At 39.4% G+C, this 20,080-nt stretch overlaps 1 protein-coding gene across 14 annotated transcripts in view; it reads left to right on the top strand.

The window, feature by feature from the left end:
• The window catches only part of APBB2 (amyloid beta precursor protein binding family B member 2), a 331,632-nt gene that overhangs the window by 154,454 nt on the left and 157,098 nt on the right, over positions 1 to 20,080 (top strand). For 8 of the 14 annotated variants that reach the window (XM_019751904.2, XM_019751912.2, XM_019751910.2 and 5 more), the window contains 2 exons: positions 353 to 421; positions 9,057 to 9,872. In XM_019751904.2, the coding sequence (XP_019607463.2) occupies positions 403 to 421; positions 9,057 to 9,872 (835 nt within the window). In that variant the 5' untranslated portion in view covers positions 353 to 402. The remainder of the gene's footprint in view (positions 1 to 352; positions 422 to 9,056; positions 9,873 to 20,080) is intronic. The other 6 variants (XM_019751900.2, XM_074324595.1, XM_019751899.2 and 3 more) reach the window with 1 other exon arrangement.

Here is a 20,080-nt window from a genome sequence, read left to right as displayed (position 1 = left end):
GGGTGTAATGTACCAGTTTTTTCTTTACTGGCTTCAGAATTGTGTGTTTTTAATGAGAAAAAGTAGTGGAAACTTTAGATAGATAGATAGACAGACAGACAGACAGACAGATAATAGATAAACTTAAACCTGGCATGGAAAAAATCTCAAGAAATGTTTGTGGGAAATGTGGAATTCAAATTTTAGTTGAAAGTGGTATGTACAACTATAAATAAACAAAAATTTGGACATTATCTGCCAAAATTTGTTTAACTTTTTAAGCAGCTTTTGGAAGGATTTTCAGTGCAATGCCTTTTTTCTTTTATGCTTTGTTATTTGGGGTTTTAATTTCTCAAATGATCCCTCTTTTCAGATTTCAAATTATAACCTATTTCCTGCACCATTGCTGACGTCCAGTGACCCATGTCAGAAGTACTTCCAGGTCAGACACACTTTAACATGTTTTCAATGCAGAGAAGCAGTTGAATATTAAAAGTTTAACACATGTATATGATAGATAATTGTTTCAATGTTAAATGTATGATTTTCTGGAATAACATGTTTTTGGTTTTCATTGTTCTTCACTAATATAATGGAAAAATGAATCTTTAAGATGGAGGAATCAATTGGACTTAACTGTATTCATTTACTAATTTCATAATTCTGATATAATGTAAAAATATTTTAGTTGGCTATAATGGGAAATTAAAACTGAATTTTCCATCTGGCATTGCACATTATAGCCTGTGAACTGTTAAATACGAGCAAAGGAGGTATTGGTAGTGAGTCTCTGTAAACAGCATCTTCGCCATCGTGGGGTTTGTCTAGAACAGAGCTCCCTAAGTCAGTGTTCTCCTTGGATCTAATGCAGATTAATACCACACCTTAAGAAAACCACCTTCATTTTATTGTATGTTCCTTTCTTTGTGACATGATGGATGCTAGTCTACTTATAAAATAGTGTGGGATTCAGTTCTTAGCCTCACTGTAATATAATAAGGAAAAAGCAATTGCAATAACATTTGGAATTAAATGTAGTATAGGCCTGCAAGTGGCAGATACATCTGGATAGATTCCCTATTTATTAGAATACATACCACTCAGCAAATTCTGAGTTTTTAAAGAAGTAGATTTTAACCATGGACAAAATAGAGATTAATGTCCCTCAATTTTAAATTAAACTCATTAAGTATGTCCAAGCCCTTTTTTGTTTTACGTAATACTGCATGTTACATTTCAACAGAGAACTAAAAGGAAAACATAAGAAAACAAACAACAAGCTAAGTAGCGGTATATGAGTGGCAGGCATGTTCTTTTTATAAAAATCAGCTAAAAGCAATATCACAAACCTAAATTCACACAGGAAAATTAGGAACTCAGAGGTGATTCTTATAGGCCATCTAATACTGTGAAAATTTGGGGGCAGGGAGTAGAATTTCTTTGTAAATACGTATTTAAATAGGTACATTAACTTTTGAAAATCAAGGTAAATACGCATGGCCTTTTAAAAAACATTTTAAATGTGGAGAATAATTCCTTTCAGGAATTGTTTAGCATTTCAAATCTTTTATTATATTGCAGGATATATTCAGTATGGAAACATTTTAGGAACAAAGCTGGCAAATAACATAAAATGATGTGTTTTCCTCTAAATGGAGGTGAACTTATCAAATAACTTGTAGAAATTTCTTATTGTCACTATATTTTGTTATGCTGATGTAGTCATTCTTCCTGTTGGTATCGAATGGCTTCATTCCTTGATAATTACATAAGAGATACTGAAACTGTTATCCAGCATGATTTTTTAAATAACAACTACTGCTATCATGCATTGGTTTAGGATATAACACATTTTGCAAGGAAAGTGGTATTTTTATTTCCAGCCATTTTTTATTTGAAAGTTCAAATGGCAGCTAGTGAGGGAGAGTCTGGACTCCTACCTGGGATAAGATATGCCACAGTCTCGTTTTTCAACTCTTAGCAGCTGTGACTACAGTGGGCCTTTGAAAAAAAACACAAATGTACCAGAATCTATGCCATTATCTGCCTGGAAAATTCTTGTTGAACTTGCCAGATTCAGCTTAAGAGTATCTTCCAAATAGGTCTTAGCCTGTGACGGAGTCAAGTAATTACCCTATTTTAAGGCTTCTTTCATTGTTTAATATTTTTTCCCCCTTTTGGAATTGACTTGAGGCCAGCTTATCATTATTCAAGAAGACCTGTGTCATTACTTTATAGCTTACCTACTTTTTCTTCATCTAAACCGGTGTTCCCAAGCTTGATCATTGACTATATTGACTATATTGACTACATTGACTATATTCAATGTCATAGAAGACATTGAGGCTCTTCTAAACAATGAAAGCAGTTTAGAAATTGATCAGAGAAATATCCTTGAGACAAGCATATCATATCCCTAGGAGACTACTTCAAATGTCTTAATTCTTATTTAAATACAGATATTCTAATTTGTGTTTCCCAAGTAACCAATCATCACATCTGTCAGGTGTGATGTTGGAATGCCAGGTTTTCCCTCAGCTGTAGTACCTTTCTCTTCCTTGGCAACTGGTGGACTTCTACCTACCCTTCAAGTCCCACCTCAACTGATTTTTGTTGTTGTTGTTTTTTTGGTTTTTTTTTGTGGGAGCCTTCCCTGAACCCCTCCCCTCATCCCTAACACATTCTTCTCATAAGACCCTGTCTACTTTAGCTTATTGTTTAATAAGTTATCCTTCTCACTCCACTATCTGAGTTTCTTAAAAGAAAGCATTTGGTACATTTTTCTAAATTCTCCTCAGTTCCACTTGGGATGTTGAAAAGAGTGAGCCCTCAGGCAATTAAGTTGAATGGGGAATGGGAAACCCTTAGGTGGGTAAGACCTAACTCTTGAAGTACCCACTTTATCTCACAGAGCCTGGGGAAGCCACCCTGTGAATCAGCTGTGTGTGCGGTTCCCCTGGTTTATAAACTTCCAAGGCACCAATCAATCCTGTGATCTCTCCGACCTAGTGACCCAAGTTGCCTCCGAATAACCTCTGTGTCTTTTGCTCACAGAGAAGTTCTTATCATTTTTGTCACATGAAAAGTTTACTTTCATGAGTCATTTCAGGAAACCAGCTTTATTTTGCCTCTCCTTCCTAAAAGAAAAAAAGTCTGAGTTTGTTTCATTTCCGTCATACATTGAGAACTAGTTCAAAAGGCACCATTCCTCAGGGTAGAAGTTCTGCTGTTAACTCCTCAATGGAAATAAAATTTTGTAGCAGAAAAAATAAAAATGAAGAACATGTGAAGTCTCATTTAAGAGTGAGGCTAACATTGGGCTTCCCTGGGCCCATATGTCAGTTTACAATTTTCTAAGCATGTCAGGGAAGCGGAGAAAAAGCGGGTTACTGAAGAGAGGAGTTTCCTGTCATTCCTGACAAATTTTTTCTTTGACAGAAGGCTAGAGGTCTCAGAAAAGACGAGGAGGGAGCAGGTTTCACTACAGGCTCCAGGACCTGTATTTGTATTAGGATGTCATCTGAGCTAGGATGTCATCGGAGATCTTTGTGACTGTGGGTTTGAGGAAAGCTTTATTAGCCATGGAATTAAAATGACCCTGGCTTACCTAATTTTGTTTAGGCTTCATGAAAAATACTCTGTGTATTCCCTAAGGCCTTTTTAGTTACTAAAAGAGAAGAACAGCTTAAATTGGTTTAAGAAAAAAAATATCTACTGGCTTCAATACCTTGGAAGTTTTGGGGGTATTATGTTTCAGGTATGGCTTGTTTCAGGGAGTCCAACAATGTCACTAGAGCTCTCTCTCTCTCTCTCTCTCTCTCTCTCTCTCTCTCTCTCTCTCGTCTACTTTCCCATTTGTTAGGTTCTCGCTTATGCAGATTGTCTTTTCGTGGCATCCCTTGAAGCTTATATCTTCTAATTCAAAAAAGAGAAAGGAGAGCAAGCACTTCTGATCATTCATGCAAAACTCAGTGCTGGCTCTGTGTGGGTTACATGCCTTTCCTTGAACCAGTCACTGTAGCCATGAGGATTTGCTACTCTGATTGGCTGGGCCTGGGTCATGTGCCTCATGAAGTAAGGGGTAGAGTTAGCTCTACCTGAAACACAGGGGCTGAATCCCTAGAATATAAGCTCCATGCAAGTAGGTGTTTTTATTTTGTCAGTTTTGTTTACTGCTATACATCAGCAGTGAGAACTGTATCTGTTGCATTGCAGTACACAGAAAAAAATATTTGTTGAATGAGCATGGAGAAAGGTTGGTTGATCCCTCAGTAAAAATTGTGGGGCTTTTACCAGAAAAGAAAGAAGTACATGGCAGGCTATAATAAATGTTTCTCCATCCTGCATCACGTAGGAGAGTGACGGCAGCAGTCATATTAGCTCTTGTCACACTCTTAACTCTGAACTTATACCTAGCTCTGGAGCGGGAATCGATCTCTTGAACTGATGCTGGATCTTCATAGGTAACACTCAAAATAGCACGAGGAATAGATGTGGAAGTGATGGCAAAATCATGGGCCCTGCGCACCTTCCAGAGATATCCAGGAGTAGAACCACTTCTGTACTGAAAACCTACCTCAGGATTACACCTGACCCCTTAGTCACAGACCCCTCCGCGACTCTTTCTCTTTCTCATCCCATTCCATAGGTTGCCGTTCCATTTTGCGGATGGTTTCCTTTGCTGAGCAAAAGCTGTTTAGGTTGATGTAGTCCCACATGTTTATTTTGATTTTGTTGCCTTTGCTTTTGGTGTCAAATCTAAAATAATCATTGCCAAGATCTGTGTTAACAAGTTTAACCCCCGTGCTTTCCTCTAGAAATTTTATGGTTTCAGGTCTTACTTTCAACTATTTAATCCATTTGGAATTAATCTTTGTGTAAAGTGATAGTGGTCCAGTTTCATTTTTTTTTTTTTTTTTTTTTTTGGCATGTTGCTGTCCAGTTTTCCCAACACAGTTTATTGAAGAGACTGTCCTTTCCCTATTGTATATTCTTAGCTCTTTTGTGATAAATTAATTGACCCCATATGTATGGGTTTATTTCTGGGCTTTCTACTCTGTTCCATTGATCTAACTGTCCATTTTTATGCCATCAAACTTCAATTTTTTTTAAAGTCATTATCCTTGTGTTTTTTCCTTGTGACTATTTCTAAACTTTGTCTATCTCCTCAGGTTTCCTGAGGGGAAGACTCTGTCTTCATAGAGAAAACTGAGGCTATCAGCTTTGCTTTTCCTCGATTCTGTGTCACTGCCGTGACATACATGCCTGTCCCCATCCTTATTCCTCCTCCTTTCTCACTCACTTGAAGAAGTACCCCTTGTTTTGGGCAACGCTGAATCTTCTACATCTGCTGTGGGCCCTGCTCTCTTATCACCTGGATTGTACCTTATGGTCTGTGCCTCTTTTGTGTTTCCAATTCCCCCCCCTCTACTGGCCTCTGCTTTTCCAGCCTATAAACAATAAAACATGACTAAGACTCTCATCTTTAGAAAACAAAAATTTCTTCCCATAACCTTAGATCCTTCTTCAGCTGCTCTTCTCTCTCCCCTTGCTTTGCTCATAGTGCAGTTCCTTAAAGGTCACACTCTGCCCACCTCTGCTATTCTCATGAAGCTGCTATGGCAGAAGACACCAATGTCCTTATAATCACTCAGTGTACCTGGTTCTTTTCTTACCTTTATATCCAGGTGGCTAATGAAGACCTCGTCTTCATATCCTGGTCAAGAGATGAATGACCAGAGGTAGCACTATGACAGTGTGAGAGAAAGACTTTCCCCTATAGCTAAATCTCTTGTGCCTACTTTGTTCTCGTCCTACTGTCTTGACTGGACCGTTGCAGTAGACTTCCAGCTGGTCTCCATGCTTGGGTTTTGCTCCCCTTCAGTAAATGGCAGAATCAGGTTCTAACACCAGATAGAGGACCATGAAGATGGGGCCAAACTGCCTCTTTGGTTAGAGAGGCACCCTCTGTCGACTCTTTCCAGATGACCACTGATGTTTAAATTACCTAATTTACATTGCTTCTTTAATGCCTTTTCATCAGTCATCTCCTTCTTGGAGAATATTCTGGAGGAAAGATACCCTTTCCCCCACCACATAAAGGAATACAACACACACACACACACACACACACACACACACACACACACACACACACCAGCCTCAGATTCATTCTTCATGCTGCTGTTGAAGTTTCTGAATCTTCTTCTCTGCCTCAGGGTCAAGTCTAAACTGTTAGAGCATGTCTTGTAGGCTTCTCTGCCTGATCCCCCACTCCTTTACCATCTCTCCTTTCATGTCTTGATTTGCTCTGCCTCCCTAGACGTGATCCTCCCTCTCTTACCTTCAAATCCTCTCCAACCTATGCTTACTCCTTTGCATCTTCCCCACTCCCACCCTGGTTGGTTTCTGTCACTTTATTGTGTATTTGCCTTCCACAAGGCTTCTGCACTTAGCAGGCAGGACCTTGTACGTCTCGATTTCTCCGTTCCCAGCACAGTGCCTGGCACGAAGAAAGTGCTCGATAAATGGTGGCCTGAGGTATGGTGCTTAGAGACAAAAGTGTGCAGGCGAGGAGGGAGCTGTAGGATAATAATCCCTAACATATAGAGCTCTTACGATAGGCCAGGCATTAGGTCAAACTGAAGGCCAGTGTCCTGGATCACTCAGTTAGTGAGGAGCACAGACAGGGTGTGAGCCTGTCACTCTGACCCTGAGCTCTGTGCTCTTCTCCTCAGAGGCACTGCCTCCCACTTTTGGGGGCCTCCTTCCCACAGCCTTGTTCTTTCTCAGACTTTGCTAACCTCTGTCTACTTCATGACCTGCTTGAGCCCAAATGACTGCCAGCTGGAATACTCACTCCTGGAGACAGCTGTAACTTTATGGGATCACCTTGGCTGCCTTAGTCCGAGATCTGAACCTTAATTTTGCCTCCAGATGATACCATCATTTCATATCTAAGGCACATTCAAACTGTGTTCAGGCTTTGATCTATAAAAACAGCCTGGACAGAGCTGTTTTGTACAGGATACTCCTCTTATTCTAACTTAACTCCTCCATTATGATTTCTAGCAAGCAGAAGGGTTACAAAGGGCATAGGGAGAGGGCGATGGGATCGAAAAGGCTGATGAGAACATGACTAAAACTTTGCATCTGTCACAGCCAGGATGTGAAAGCCACTCAAATATTAAAGCACCTAGAAATTTTGATGGTATTCTTTCTGAAAATGTTTATGGTTATAAACAATGTAAATAAAGATTTCTCCCTAATAACGTCACTAGAATGTAGTGCCTAACATAAAATAGCCTCATAAAAATTTTTTTGCCATGCTTTTCTAAAAGCCAGCAGATAGATTTCTAGCTTTCTCATAATAACGTCAGTCTAAATGCCCAAGAGTCTAAATGTAATTTTCTCTTGTGTGCCTATGTTCTGGATATGAGTCTCAGGGAAAAACTTCATGTGGGTTCAAGATGGGCCTTTCTCATATCAAATGCTACTCTTAAGTGAGGTTGAATTACAAATGGAAACATATGTTTTCCATAAAATGGTAGTAGTAGCCAAAATAGTATTAATTTTTTTTTTTTAAATTTAGTTGTCAGAGTACTGTTTAAAAGGGAGAAACACACTACGTTTTCTGTTCCTGAATGAAGCCTAAGTGCTGAGATGGGTGCTGGATAAGCAAGAATCCTTATATTCTGAAGAATGGGGCCCTACGTCTAACCCCTGTGGCTTACAGCCCTTAACTATCTCTATGGGCCGCATGGTCATTCTGTTATAAATATGGATGCTGCCTGGACTGCACAGACGTTGCCTAGTGTCCTAGAAGCATACAGACTCTAGGATGAGTGGGGGACTTTTTCTAAAGTAGCCCATCCTGTATATTTAATGATAAAAAGAGGTACTTCTAAGCTCCTGAACGAAACATTCTTGCTTTCCTCTCCTGTGGAGGTCTCTGCTTTGCATGGGAGAGGAAGAGGGAGTTGTCACAATACAATTTTAGGAATGTTAGGAGGTGTGCTTTGGCTTATCTACCCCTGGTGTAGAACTCACCCAGGTCTCTGTGGAGGGCAAAGGATCAGATAAGGAGTCATTCCTCATTGTCTGAGAAATGTGAAATCTCAGGAATTCTTGCTGATGAATTTTATTCCCTTCTAACCTGAGAAACCTTTCTTTCTTCCTAGCAAGAGACACATGGAATAAATCACTGATGGTGTGAACAATATTTGAGATAAATGCAACTGTCACATAGTTTCCTAGGAGTTCTGCAAGAGCACATGGTGGCTGCAAATAGCTGAGTCTGTATTTTAATTCAGTGGAACACATTCAGACTGCTTTGGGGCTCTAATGTCCGTAGAAATGGCCTCAATGCTACATTATTAGTAATAGTTTTGTGTGTGTGTGTGTGTGTGTGTGTGTGTGTGTGTGTGTGTGTGTTTTGAGCAATTAAGGCATTTCTCCAAAATTTCTGTTTAGTACAAACACTAAACCCAAGTCCAAAATGTTCACAAAGACATTAGCAAAACACTCTCATGGAGGTTTGTTTTTTCTAGGCACTCAGAACACAACTTCTAAACATGGTTGAGAAAAATTACCGTAGACGTATGGTGCATCATTGAACAGTGACCTTTCAGGTTAATTAAGAAAGCTGGAGCCCCAGAGAATTGTTGAACAACATTTTTTGTTGCCTGAGGGAACAGCAAAATAGAAATATGGTATAAATGTTTAGAAAGGGGATGATTTTTCAAGGTTGTGAAAAATGAAGACCAGCCACCAGAAGAAAATGCTTGTATATGAATTCAAAAGAGAGACACTTTTCAATTCTAGGTAAAATTTGGACCTTCAGACCTTTCAGCTTTTTTATAAATTGGCTTTGGTGTATTCACATTAAGCCTTTTTTTTGCTTCATTTGATATATGAACAAACTGAAAATAAAGAGGAAAATGGCTCAATTCTACAAGAACATATGCAACGGAAGCATTAATTCTTTTTAATTTTCTGTATAAAAATGTTTACTCACTCTGTATGCGAAGTAGTTTAATCATGCCATGCATGTAATGACCAGATTTCTTTTTTTCCAGCTGACTCAGGTGTAGACACTTTGGCGGTGTTTATGGCCAGCAGCGGAACCACAGATGTCACGAATCGGAACAGCCTGGCCACACCACCAAATACCCTTAACCTCCGTTCCTCGCACAATGAACTGTTGAACGCTGAAATAAAACACACAGAAACCAAGACCAACACCCCCCCAAAATGCAGGAAAAAATATGCACTAACTAACATCCAGGTGGCAATGGGCCTCTCGGATCCAGCGGCACAGCCCCTGCTGGGAAATGGCTCTGCCAACATCAAGCTGGTGAAAAATGGGGAGAACCAGCTCCGGAAGGCTGCAGAACAAGGGCAGCAGGACCCCAACAAAAACGTCAGCCCCACTGCAGTCATCAACATAACTTCTGAGAAGTTAGAAGGTAAAGAGCCCCTCCCACGGGATTCCTCGGGCTGTGAAATTTTACCCTCCCAACCCAGGAGAACCAAGAGCTTCCTAAATTACTATGCAGACCTGGAAACCTCAACCCGAGAACTAGAGCAAAACTTAGGCAGCCAGCAAGGGGTTGTGGAAGAAAAGTCCCAGCTGGGCCAGGGCCCATCCTCCACCGTCACTGAGAATGGTGATTTGCTGCTGCAGAAACCAGACAAACCCCAGGGTAGCCCTGAAGATGGCCAAGTGGCCACAGTGTCATCCAGCCCAGAGACCAAGAAGGATCACCCGAAAACAGGGGCCAAAACTGATTGTGCACTACATCGAATCCAGAACCTGGCACCCAGTGATGAGGAGTCCAGCTGGACCACTCTGTCCCAAGACAGCGCTTCACCCAGCTCCCCAGATGAAACAGGTACCCCCGGGGAAGGTGTAGTAAGGTGGCACTTTCTTGTGGTGTTTTCCGTTATTGATGGAATTAATCTCTAGACTGACCCAAACGATTCATTTGCAGGCAGAGGAGAACGTGAGTCTTTGGGGGGTAAAACTGAGCAATTTGTGTGGAAAATATTGTTAGATTCCTCAAAGTTTTATTTTGTTCATGCATAAGTCGTTTGTTCTAGCAAGCATTTATATACATATAAAAAATAGGTCCCTGGTGTTAAGTACAATAAAACATCATCTATTTAGAAATTAGACTGCTAGTGCTTAAGTGAACTATTTTTACGTACCATCTAGAAATATTGAGTTCTGTTAAGCAAAATAATAAAAGAAATACAGTTGCCTGGGGCAGGATATAACCTGATGAAGAGAACCAACTATTTTGAAGTCCTCAGAACTTATTTATGCTCAAGCTGATGAAAAATTAAAAGTTTAAACAGTTCAAAGTCTGTTTATTAAAGACCTTTCCCTTTTGACCTTTACTGGCGAATATGTTATTAGCCTTGTTCAAGTGATATTCGAGAGTGAGAAAGTGGTGGCTTTTAGAAAATATATATTCAGACGTTTAGGATTTTAGATGGTCTGGTTGAGACCAGTCTTTCTTGACTTTTGTCTGTATCTATAACATTGTCAGATTTGTCAGAGGAGTCAAACTTGTGACAGAAATGAACAGGGTCTTAAAAGTCAGCTACTTTTAACGTCATGTTCTCATATCCCCTCCCAATTTACTGAGCATAAGACTAAAAGATGTGGCAAACTTTGTTGTATCTGAATTCAATGTAAACAAGCACTGGAAGACTTGTTTCTGTCACATAACCCCGCAACTACCCTGGTGGGTCCTGGGCAATGTGAACGGGATACGGATACAACAGAGAGAACCACCAGGGAAGGAAATGACATTTTCCCAGCCTGTTGGGCAGAGAAATTACAAGGACTACAGATAAGGAAAAGAGAAGGGGGAAGTTAAGACATTAATTTGTTTAAAAAAATAAGAAGAAGAAGAAGAAGAAATGTTTTTGAAGTGCCCTTTAAAATTGCAGTACTTTAAGTGATAGATTTCATCAGCCTGCTGTAGCTGGAGTGACAGTGGGGAAGTTGAGGTGAGTTCATTTCATTTTGTAAATGTCTGGACCTGCACATTATTGGAAGCATAATTATGTTTAGTAAATGTGACTGAGTTCACAACTCTCTATTGCTTGTTACCCATTGAGAGAATTCATATCCTATAGCTGATGGTCACTGTGGTGTTTGAATCTACATAAAGAACTCCTTGAGTATGTCATATCCAAATTCTACCGCCAGTTTTCAGCACCCCCACCTCACCCCCAAGGCCTCACTCTCTTCCTCAGGTTGTGACAGCCTTTCTACTCTTCCAGACATGGTGCTTCCTGCTGTAGTTAAATTTTAAATTGGACTGAAAGTTACTTAATGAACAGTAACCCGCACCCCCACCCCTCCTCCCACTAGCTCCTTACCTCAGTGATGACCACGACTTTTTTTTATTTTTGTTTTCTTGTGGAAAACATTTTAGGCATATACCCACATTTATAAATTTTAAAATTCACCCAAATTTTATGATAATAATATTTTTAAAAAGTCCTTACTTTTTAGAGATATATACTAGTATATATTAGCATAATATATGTAGTATAACATTGTATAGTATAAACTAATATAAATAATATGGTATATGGAATTTTTTCCAAAATAATTGGGATGGGGGTTAAAAAAAAGAGACAAAGTTGCCCATAAGTCGATAATTGTTAAAAGAAGGTTTATGAGGATTCATTATTCTGTTCTAATTTTGTATGTTTAAAATTTTCTAAATTAGAAAGTTAAAACAAAAAAAAATTATGCACATTAGATTGTTTTATAAATGCTTTACCTTTTCCACTTAAGTATGTATTTTGCAGAACAGTCCATATCAGGATATAACCCCCACCCCTTTTTTTTTTACATCAGGCTTTTAAAAATATTAGGCGTGCTATTCCACCATATTCAAGCGCTGTGATTTCTTGAAAAATTTCCTCACTGCTGAGTATTTAGATTATTTCTGTCCATAGCCCCATTCACTTACTGAGCGCCAGTGGCAGTAAGGCCTGTGGAGAGCATGAAGTTGAAGCTGAATGTGTGCACTCCGCGCCATCAAATTGTCTAGCTCCAGGAAACCTTCCCAGGTCGCCTCTGTCACCACTCCTTTGCTCAGTGTCCTGGTGTTACTTCCTGTCGTTTTTCTCTACAGAACCCGTTACAGTGCTTGGCACATGCTGTGAACTGGATTAGAGTTTTCTGATGTTTATGTTTCTCTTTTTAGGTCGGTTTTGAAGACCTTTGAATTTTAATGTAAGGGTGACAGTACAGTGATGGTCCTTAATGGGTCTCTAAGGATAGACATTTTTGAATCAAATGTGCTCAAAGGAATGTGTTAGCTGTGACACGAAAACAGAGATTAAGCTTTTAAAAAACGTCTTAGAAGCCAAACCTGTCCTATGCTTCACAATGGTCCCTTTGGGATCTCTGTACCTACTTCAGCATACTGCAGCGTCTCAGAATGTTAATATTAATCATAGTTGGGAATTCTTTTGGAATTTCCTCAGAGCCAGTTATGAACTCCTACTGAAAAGAAACCGCTTTACTTCTTGATCACGCTTCAGAGTTTCAGGTAGTAACCACTACATAAATTAATGTATACAATAAAATAAAAGATTATTCAGAATTGGTATTTCTTTTGATTTCATCTTTCCAGTGAAGCACACCATTAGTATTTATAATGATCACAATCAGTTTAAATTAAACATTGTATGTTTTACTTCTGATAGTAAAATTAGTATTTATTATATATGTTTTATATAGTATATCCATGTTTATATGTAATAAACACAAATAATAACTGTTAAAACAAGGAAAAATAAGAGCACACATTTTATAAGATAACTGGTATACAGTGCCATAGTACATACACAAAAACTATATATATATTTGCTTATTTGCTGTTTATTACTACTCATTGGTGTGTGTTTTATGACTAAATTATGACACAGTTATCTTTGGATTGTAGATTGTGCTTTGGAAAGCCTAGAGAAATAGAATAGACTCATTTCTATCGTAGGGGTATCTTTACCAACTTAGAATGCTATTTATAAAATAAAATGCACTGCCTAACCTAGAGATTCATTACTTTCTATTTCCTTTCTTTCTGAATTGCCCCTCCGGCGTCTTAGTAACTTTTTTTGCACAAACTTGTGTGCACAATATGTTGCTCCTCTCTTCTCCTAGGTCTTCTGTCCTTTGAGACAACAGGAAGGTATTAGAAAAAAGAAAAGCATTTGTGAAATTACTAAGTTTCATAGGAGTTTAGGAAAGTTCAATAGAATGCCTTGACCCTGATTCTTAAAGAAAGGGTTGCATCGTTTTGGTACTTGAAAGTGAGAACTTTTAATCTGTTAGGCTTGGCCAGAGATACTGTTCCCTCTGTGGTCCCAGGTAAGCACGTGACTTGGGTAAATGCAGGTGGGTCAGATTGTGTGTGGTCTTTCTGTTAGTTACCTGGTGTTTCTTGTTTGCGTCATGGAAATTTTGGAAGTTCATGGAAGACACAATATTTTGAGGCTACCTGGGTGCAGGTCTCAGTATCTTGCTGGTACCAACATGTTCCTTAGGTTTAATTTGGGGTTTAATAAAATTGAAGATACGGAGTTTGAAACTGGCTGGATCTTAGGGAATAGCCATTTCCAAATTAGGTTTATTACTAAGTGAAATATGCAAAGACAAAGTGCACAGAGAAAACCAAATCTGGTTGGTGCACAGTGGGTCTGATGCATGATGGACTTATCACTGAGAGCGTGGACTCTAGAGTAAACTCCCTGAGTTCACATCCCAGCTGTGTTACATAGAGGCAGCTTGCATAGCCTCTCATCTGTAACATGGGGGTGATAGTAGGGTTTGGGCGTAGACCTGTTGTGAGGATGAAGTGACAGCATCTTCAGAGAGCTCTTAGAACAGTGTCTGGCGTATAGCAACAGCTTAATAAATATTAGTGCTTATTATTATTAGTGATTGCTATCAATACAAAAGTGAGGTATAAAAGCTCACTTCGCTCTTAATTATGAATCACCTATATTTTGGCCTCTGATGTTAGTGAGGACTTTCTGCACACTAAGAGCAGAGCTTGGTTTCATCTTTGTATTTCTTCATCTTTGTATTGTCAGTGCCTGAAATATACAGGTAAACTTAGTAAGTACGTAATGACTAATTGAATAAAAATGGAGGTCATCTACATAGCTCTAAATGGTCCTGATGTATTGCGTAAATCATTTGATAGTTTATCTTAATCAATGTCTAATTTTGAGTACATCTCTTATAACTTTAATTGATGATGTTGCCCCATAATAGGTGGGGCTGAATAACCAGTTATTGGGAAAGGCACAGTGAAATTCTGTGGGCCTACTATGTGCCAGATCTTGTTCATGATACTTTCTCATACTCAGGTGGCCATGCTGGGACTTGAAGCAAGGTCTTCAGACACGGCATCCAGGGTTTCTACTGTACTGTTGTCTTGAGATGTACGCATGTGCCCCTCCCCCATGGCTGAATACATCAGACTTCATCCACTTCAACTAGAAGTGTGTGGTCATTATCTTAAGAATCTGGAAAATGGAAGGTTGTATTTTAGAGAATCTTTCCCTTCCTGTAAGCAATCAAGATTTAGCTCAAATGTCTTCTTCTCTGTGAAACCTTCCTAGACTCCAAACTGTTGAAAGTCCTTTCTCTGTACCCCAATGAAATGTTTCCAAATCTCTGTTGTCACATTCCTCTCAGCAGTTTGTAACCTTCCTCTGAAGTTCCCATTTAGACATAGAGTTCCATGCAAGTAGGAGCCAAGTCTTCATCGTGTGTGGAACTGAACCTCTTCATACACCACGTAACACGTAATAAGAGGTTCTATAAAATGTTACCTGTTTTCTGGATGGATGGCTGGGGCTGGATGACACACAAGTATGTTCTCTGAGGTCTGCTGTATCAATACACCTATAGAAATAGAAAGAGTAAGCACAACTTGTATAAAATAATTGTTTAGAGAACCTAATAGGGTGATTCTTATTTATATTCTGGGCTCCTGGAAGGGATGAATTGGGGTCAGTCATTCAGTCTATCGCGAACATTCTTTGTATTGGAATCTATAGGTCTCCAAGTCAGAAAGGCCCAAGGGAAGGAACCTTTTCAGCTTCACTTGCTTTTACAAGTTGTCTTGCATTGCAAATTGATCTCTGTTGCTGGGGAGTTTGAATCCTTTGATGCCATGAATTAATTGGTTTCCAATCTCAAGGTAAGGAAAGTGGAACTCTTGCAAGCTGGATTGTCGGTCAGGGTGAAATCCAAGACACAAATCTAATTATGTCAACATAATTGCCAGCCCTTCTTATTTCTGGCCTCAGCTAGCTTAAGAGTGTTAGAGCTTTGGATAAGTTTATGTTATTAACACTTTTAGAAACTTCTTCTAAATGTTCACTTTTTGTCAAATAGTTTCTGGTAATTTCAACCATAAATGATTTTTAAATTGCTTATAAAAAGCTCCCAATCTCTTTAAAAATATAAAAAAGAAATTCCAGAATATAAGAAAGGCTCAGTTTTCAGCCAGTTTGCCCTGCTGAATTAATTTTAATCTTTTAAACACCCTTTAGTGATTCGCTGGCCTTCCTGTCTTGTCTTCTCAGTTGAGAGTTCCATGATGTGACAGGAGGCATTCAAGAAGACAGATGTGAGATGTTTCCAAACTAGCTTGGACACACTGTAGATGGTGTGATTTCCAAATTAGATGTTAGTACCTTGGGGGTAAGATGTATAAAAATACTTCTTATCTCACCCCATGAACTCAAGGAAGAAAATGGTTTTGCTCAATTAAGTATTTTTAGAAAGTTCTAGAGAAAAAAAATATATATTTGATGAACGTTCAGGATAGTTTTTCGTTGCCTTCCGTTATAAAATATTATACTAGGTACTTCAGGGGACAAAAAGATAAATACAAGGAAATGAATGGCAGCAAAAGTCTAACAGGCTGGCGATGAGCACAAGTCCGTGGATCCAGGAAGGGGCTGTAAGAGGCCAGAGTGCTGTGGGGTACACGGTGCTGAGAGGAAGAAGATCCTCTGGGCACTTGGTGTTATCTTGTTGGAGATTGAATAGATTTTCACTGGATGGAGATCTGGGGAGATCATTGCCCCTTAGAGCTGTTCAACAGTGAGGAATCTCTTTTCTTTTTTATTAATCACTGACTGAAGTTTAATTCATGACTATTATTTCCTCACTCTTTTCTCTGCTTTACTGGCATTCTGAAAATAAAAATGTTAGCTCCTAGTTTAATACATTGTTTGCTTCTGGGGAGCAGATAGTGTGGACAGAGAGCAGCTGCTTAGGAGGTGACAGGGTCGAGTCCTCTAGTGGAGTCTGTGTGAGGTGCTCGCAGAAATTCCAGGTGATGCCCTCATGCCCTTAATGGAGGGTATGTCACCTCTAAGATTGTGACTCTGACCCATAGCCATGAAAGCGCTACCAGCCACTTTCAGAAAATTCCTGGTCAAATTTCATCACGAATTATCTGCCTGGACTCGTTATCCTCACAATAGAACTTTTAATTAATAAATACATATGGAGATTTGTGGTTTTAAGAGCCAAGAGGCTACAGAAACATCCAGCTAGTCAGCAGGCTTGAACTTATACACTTCCATGGGGAGCTGAAATGGATCTGTAACTTTACCATGAATTTTACTGAGCGGTATTATCCATGGACGTTAGCAACAGTTCAAGAGTTTGTGAATTTGTTCATTGTTGCTTTGTTCGCTAGTTCATCCATTCATTCTCCTCATGTGTTCATATTTACATACACATGCCAAACATTTTTTAAAAGTCTACTCTGTGGACAGTGCTAGATGCCCAAGACATAGAAATAAGAGGTCATAGAACCAGTCTATGACTTCAAGTAGTTCGCATACAATTTCCTGTCTCCATGATGAAGCCCTCACCATTTGTTGAATGCCTTCTGAAATGTATCCATGGGTTCTTTGTTGCATTTTGCACATGTCACATGTCAGTAAGTATGAAAGATAAAGCCTATCCGCCAGGGCCTGGGCAGCCTAAGTTTCCAAGCAAAGAAACGGTGTTTAGATGTTTTATTAGTTTCGCAGGTCATTTGTTACAGGTCGTTTGCTGTAATAAATGACCATATACTTGGTTACTTAAAACAACAGAAATTTATTCTCTCACAGTGCTGAAGGCTGAAGGTCTAAAATCAAGGTGTCATCAGGAAGACTCTTTCCTTGGCTCTACGAAGGTTCTGACAGTTCTCAGCATTGCTTGGCATTCCTTGGCTTGTAGCTGCAACTCTGCTTCTCTCTTCCTATGTCCTTCTCATAAGGACACCGCTCATTATAAGGACATCCCCTAATCCAGTATGACTTCACCTTAATTTAATTGATTACATCTTCAAAGACCCTATTTCCAAGTAAGGTTACATTCTGAGGTTCTGAGTGGACAGGAATTTTGGGGGGAGACTATTCAACCCGGTACAGATGTCTTCATAGATAATGCCTTAAGGTATGCAACATGGGAGATGTGAGAGGATATCTGCAAGAATTATCCTAGTCAAAGTTTTTAAGAAGGAAAGCTAATATGTGCAGGTATTGTGAGAATTGATAAGTAAATAAAATATGCTGTAATGGACCTCAAGATAGTTGTGGGTTGCCTTGGTCCAAATTCTTTACTCTAAAGATGAGGAAACTTAGGTATGGACCTGATACTGGTGATCTGAAACCACAAACCCAGATGAGATTGGGAATAAATGTGGAAAAGGCAGAAAAACACAATGAAAATATAGTAAAGCTTAACATTTAACAGTATGGCTCATCTGTGGAGGGTAGGATAGTTCAGGGAACATACGGAGAAGGAGTTATTCCTTTTGATCAAAGCTTAAGAACAGACAGGCAGGGATATAAATGATGTTTTTCTTAACTCTGTTTAAGAGACATTGCTTTCCAAACATACAGGATTTTTTTAGGAGGTATGTAGAATATAAAGGAAAACGATATAACCCTAACTTTAGGCAATGCAAAGGTAATACACCACGAGAGCTTCAGCGAGCACAAATGGGCAGTGCTGGGAAGTGCAGGCAACCCACAGACAGGTTTTGTCCAGTAGACAGGGTTTTAGAAAACTGAATTAGATGCCAATGCTTAGAAATTGGAAGCTTTTACATTCAAATAGGGGTTTCTTAGTTCTCCTGTAAACCCAGTGTTGTAAAACACTGGGCTGAAATGCCCGAGGCAGCCGTCAGCAGCCCTTTCCGTGGATCCTGTCCTCAGCTCAGGGCATTGGGCTGTGGACCCCTCCTCCAAGTGTCAGTGGACTCAGCTGTCATGGACACAGGAAACTATTATGGTAGAAAGACCGAGGCTAACGATGGTCTTGCCCGTTATAGCTGCATCCAAGTGTAATGCCATAGTGGCAACATCCTTGGATGTACAGACTTAATCAGAGCCGTCCTAGTCTCAGTCCCATGCCTTCTGGTAGAATTGTAAAGTGTGACATGAACTGTTAAGCAAAATATGCTTGAAATTTCCAAAGGCATCTTCAGATGACTTCTCCAGAGTTCTCCATCTGTTAATCTGGTTAGAAGAGGGAAAACATTTAGCTTTCAAAAGCTAGGATGTAGGTGGAGCATAAATTTTGTGCCTCAAGTCTGACTCAGTTCATATACCCAGTTCGCTTTCATAAGTGTGAGGATAATTACCAAATCCCCTTATGATTTATATATGTGTTTCCCTTTTAGAACCCTTGAATGCAAAACAGTGAAATAAAAGCTTCATGTTCACACAGATTTGACTGGAAAAATCAAATCATTTGGCTAGTAGAAAATTACATGTGGTCTGCAGTCCACGTGGAATGGCCGGAAAGTGAGGGACTGGGATGGCTCCAACTCCAGGATATTGTTGGTACCTAAGAGGGGAGATGATTTTATTATCTGTGACCTTTCATTGTTTTCTTTTTGTTTTGCTCTTTGTAGATTTACTCTTGAATATGATGGAATTTAATCCCTGCAAGGGTTCTTCCTTAGTCTCATTAGGGATATTGCTAGTTGACTAATTTTCTACCTCAGTGTTATTTGAAGAAGTCTTCATATAGAACTGCCCTGAATTGGTATATCCGGGATATTATAAAGGTAGACTTTCATCCTATAAATGGCTTATTTAAAAAGCTGATTTTGGTCTGTTTGTTACCAAGACACTTTCTCTCATACAGATAGTATATGTGATGATTAAGTATTCAAGATGGCTGGCTTATGAAAGCCTGTTTAATCCCTAATTGAATGTAGAGTAGTAGTAATAGAACCTTAGAACCTTTCCTCAGAATGTTATATAAGAAAATGTGGTCATTGTTCCATGTGCAATTGTCAGAAAGTGAGAGACTAGAGATGACCCCAACTCCAAATAATTGGGAAGGGGATGATGGGGTTGCATAGCAAGGAAGTTCAAGGGCGGGGGGTGGCGAGATACCTGGTGATGGAAGCCTCCAGGGACACTTCTTAGTAATGGGCTAACTGTCCAGTTCCTACTTTGCTTTTCTGTGTCTGCTCCAGGCATGTGTCCTGTGGGGGACCTTTGACCAACATTTCCTTTCATCCCTTGCTCACTGTGGACAATGGACACATTCCACGACCTCCCATTCTTCCTTCCTTTCCCCAGAACAAGCATCAGCTTCTTTCATGACTTCTGAGTGGCTTTCTCCTTTTAGTTGATGTCTTGTCCCTCTGTCTCCTGTTTATTTTTCCTCCACGTGCTCTGGAACAAGAGTCCTGAGTCATAGAATGGACTCAGGTCCATTATGTCTTTAATGGAGTTAAGGATTATTGGATTGGTAAAATCTAGACTGTTTATTTTTAGGATACTTTTAGGTAAAGATGATAAGTTCGCCTTAATGTACTCATGTATTTTCTATTGATGAATGACTCCTGAGTTCCTCATATGTGTAAGGAACTGAGCTAGTGTTCTGGGTGATTCTAAGATTGAGGCATAATCTTTCCTTCAAGGAATTCACAGGCTCCTTCCTCAAAATATTTTTAAATCTCTTTAAATGGCATAACCATTTTCTGGGTGTTAGAGTCAGACATCCTGACTCATTCCAGCTCCATCA

Source organism: Rhinolophus sinicus, linkage group LG02 (genome assembly GCF_036562045.2).
Source record: "Rhinolophus sinicus isolate RSC01 linkage group LG02, ASM3656204v1, whole genome shotgun sequence".
NCBI classification, from domain to species: domain Eukaryota; kingdom Metazoa; phylum Chordata; class Mammalia; order Chiroptera; family Rhinolophidae; genus Rhinolophus; species Rhinolophus sinicus.
This window is presented reverse-complemented; position numbering and strand designations above follow the sequence as displayed.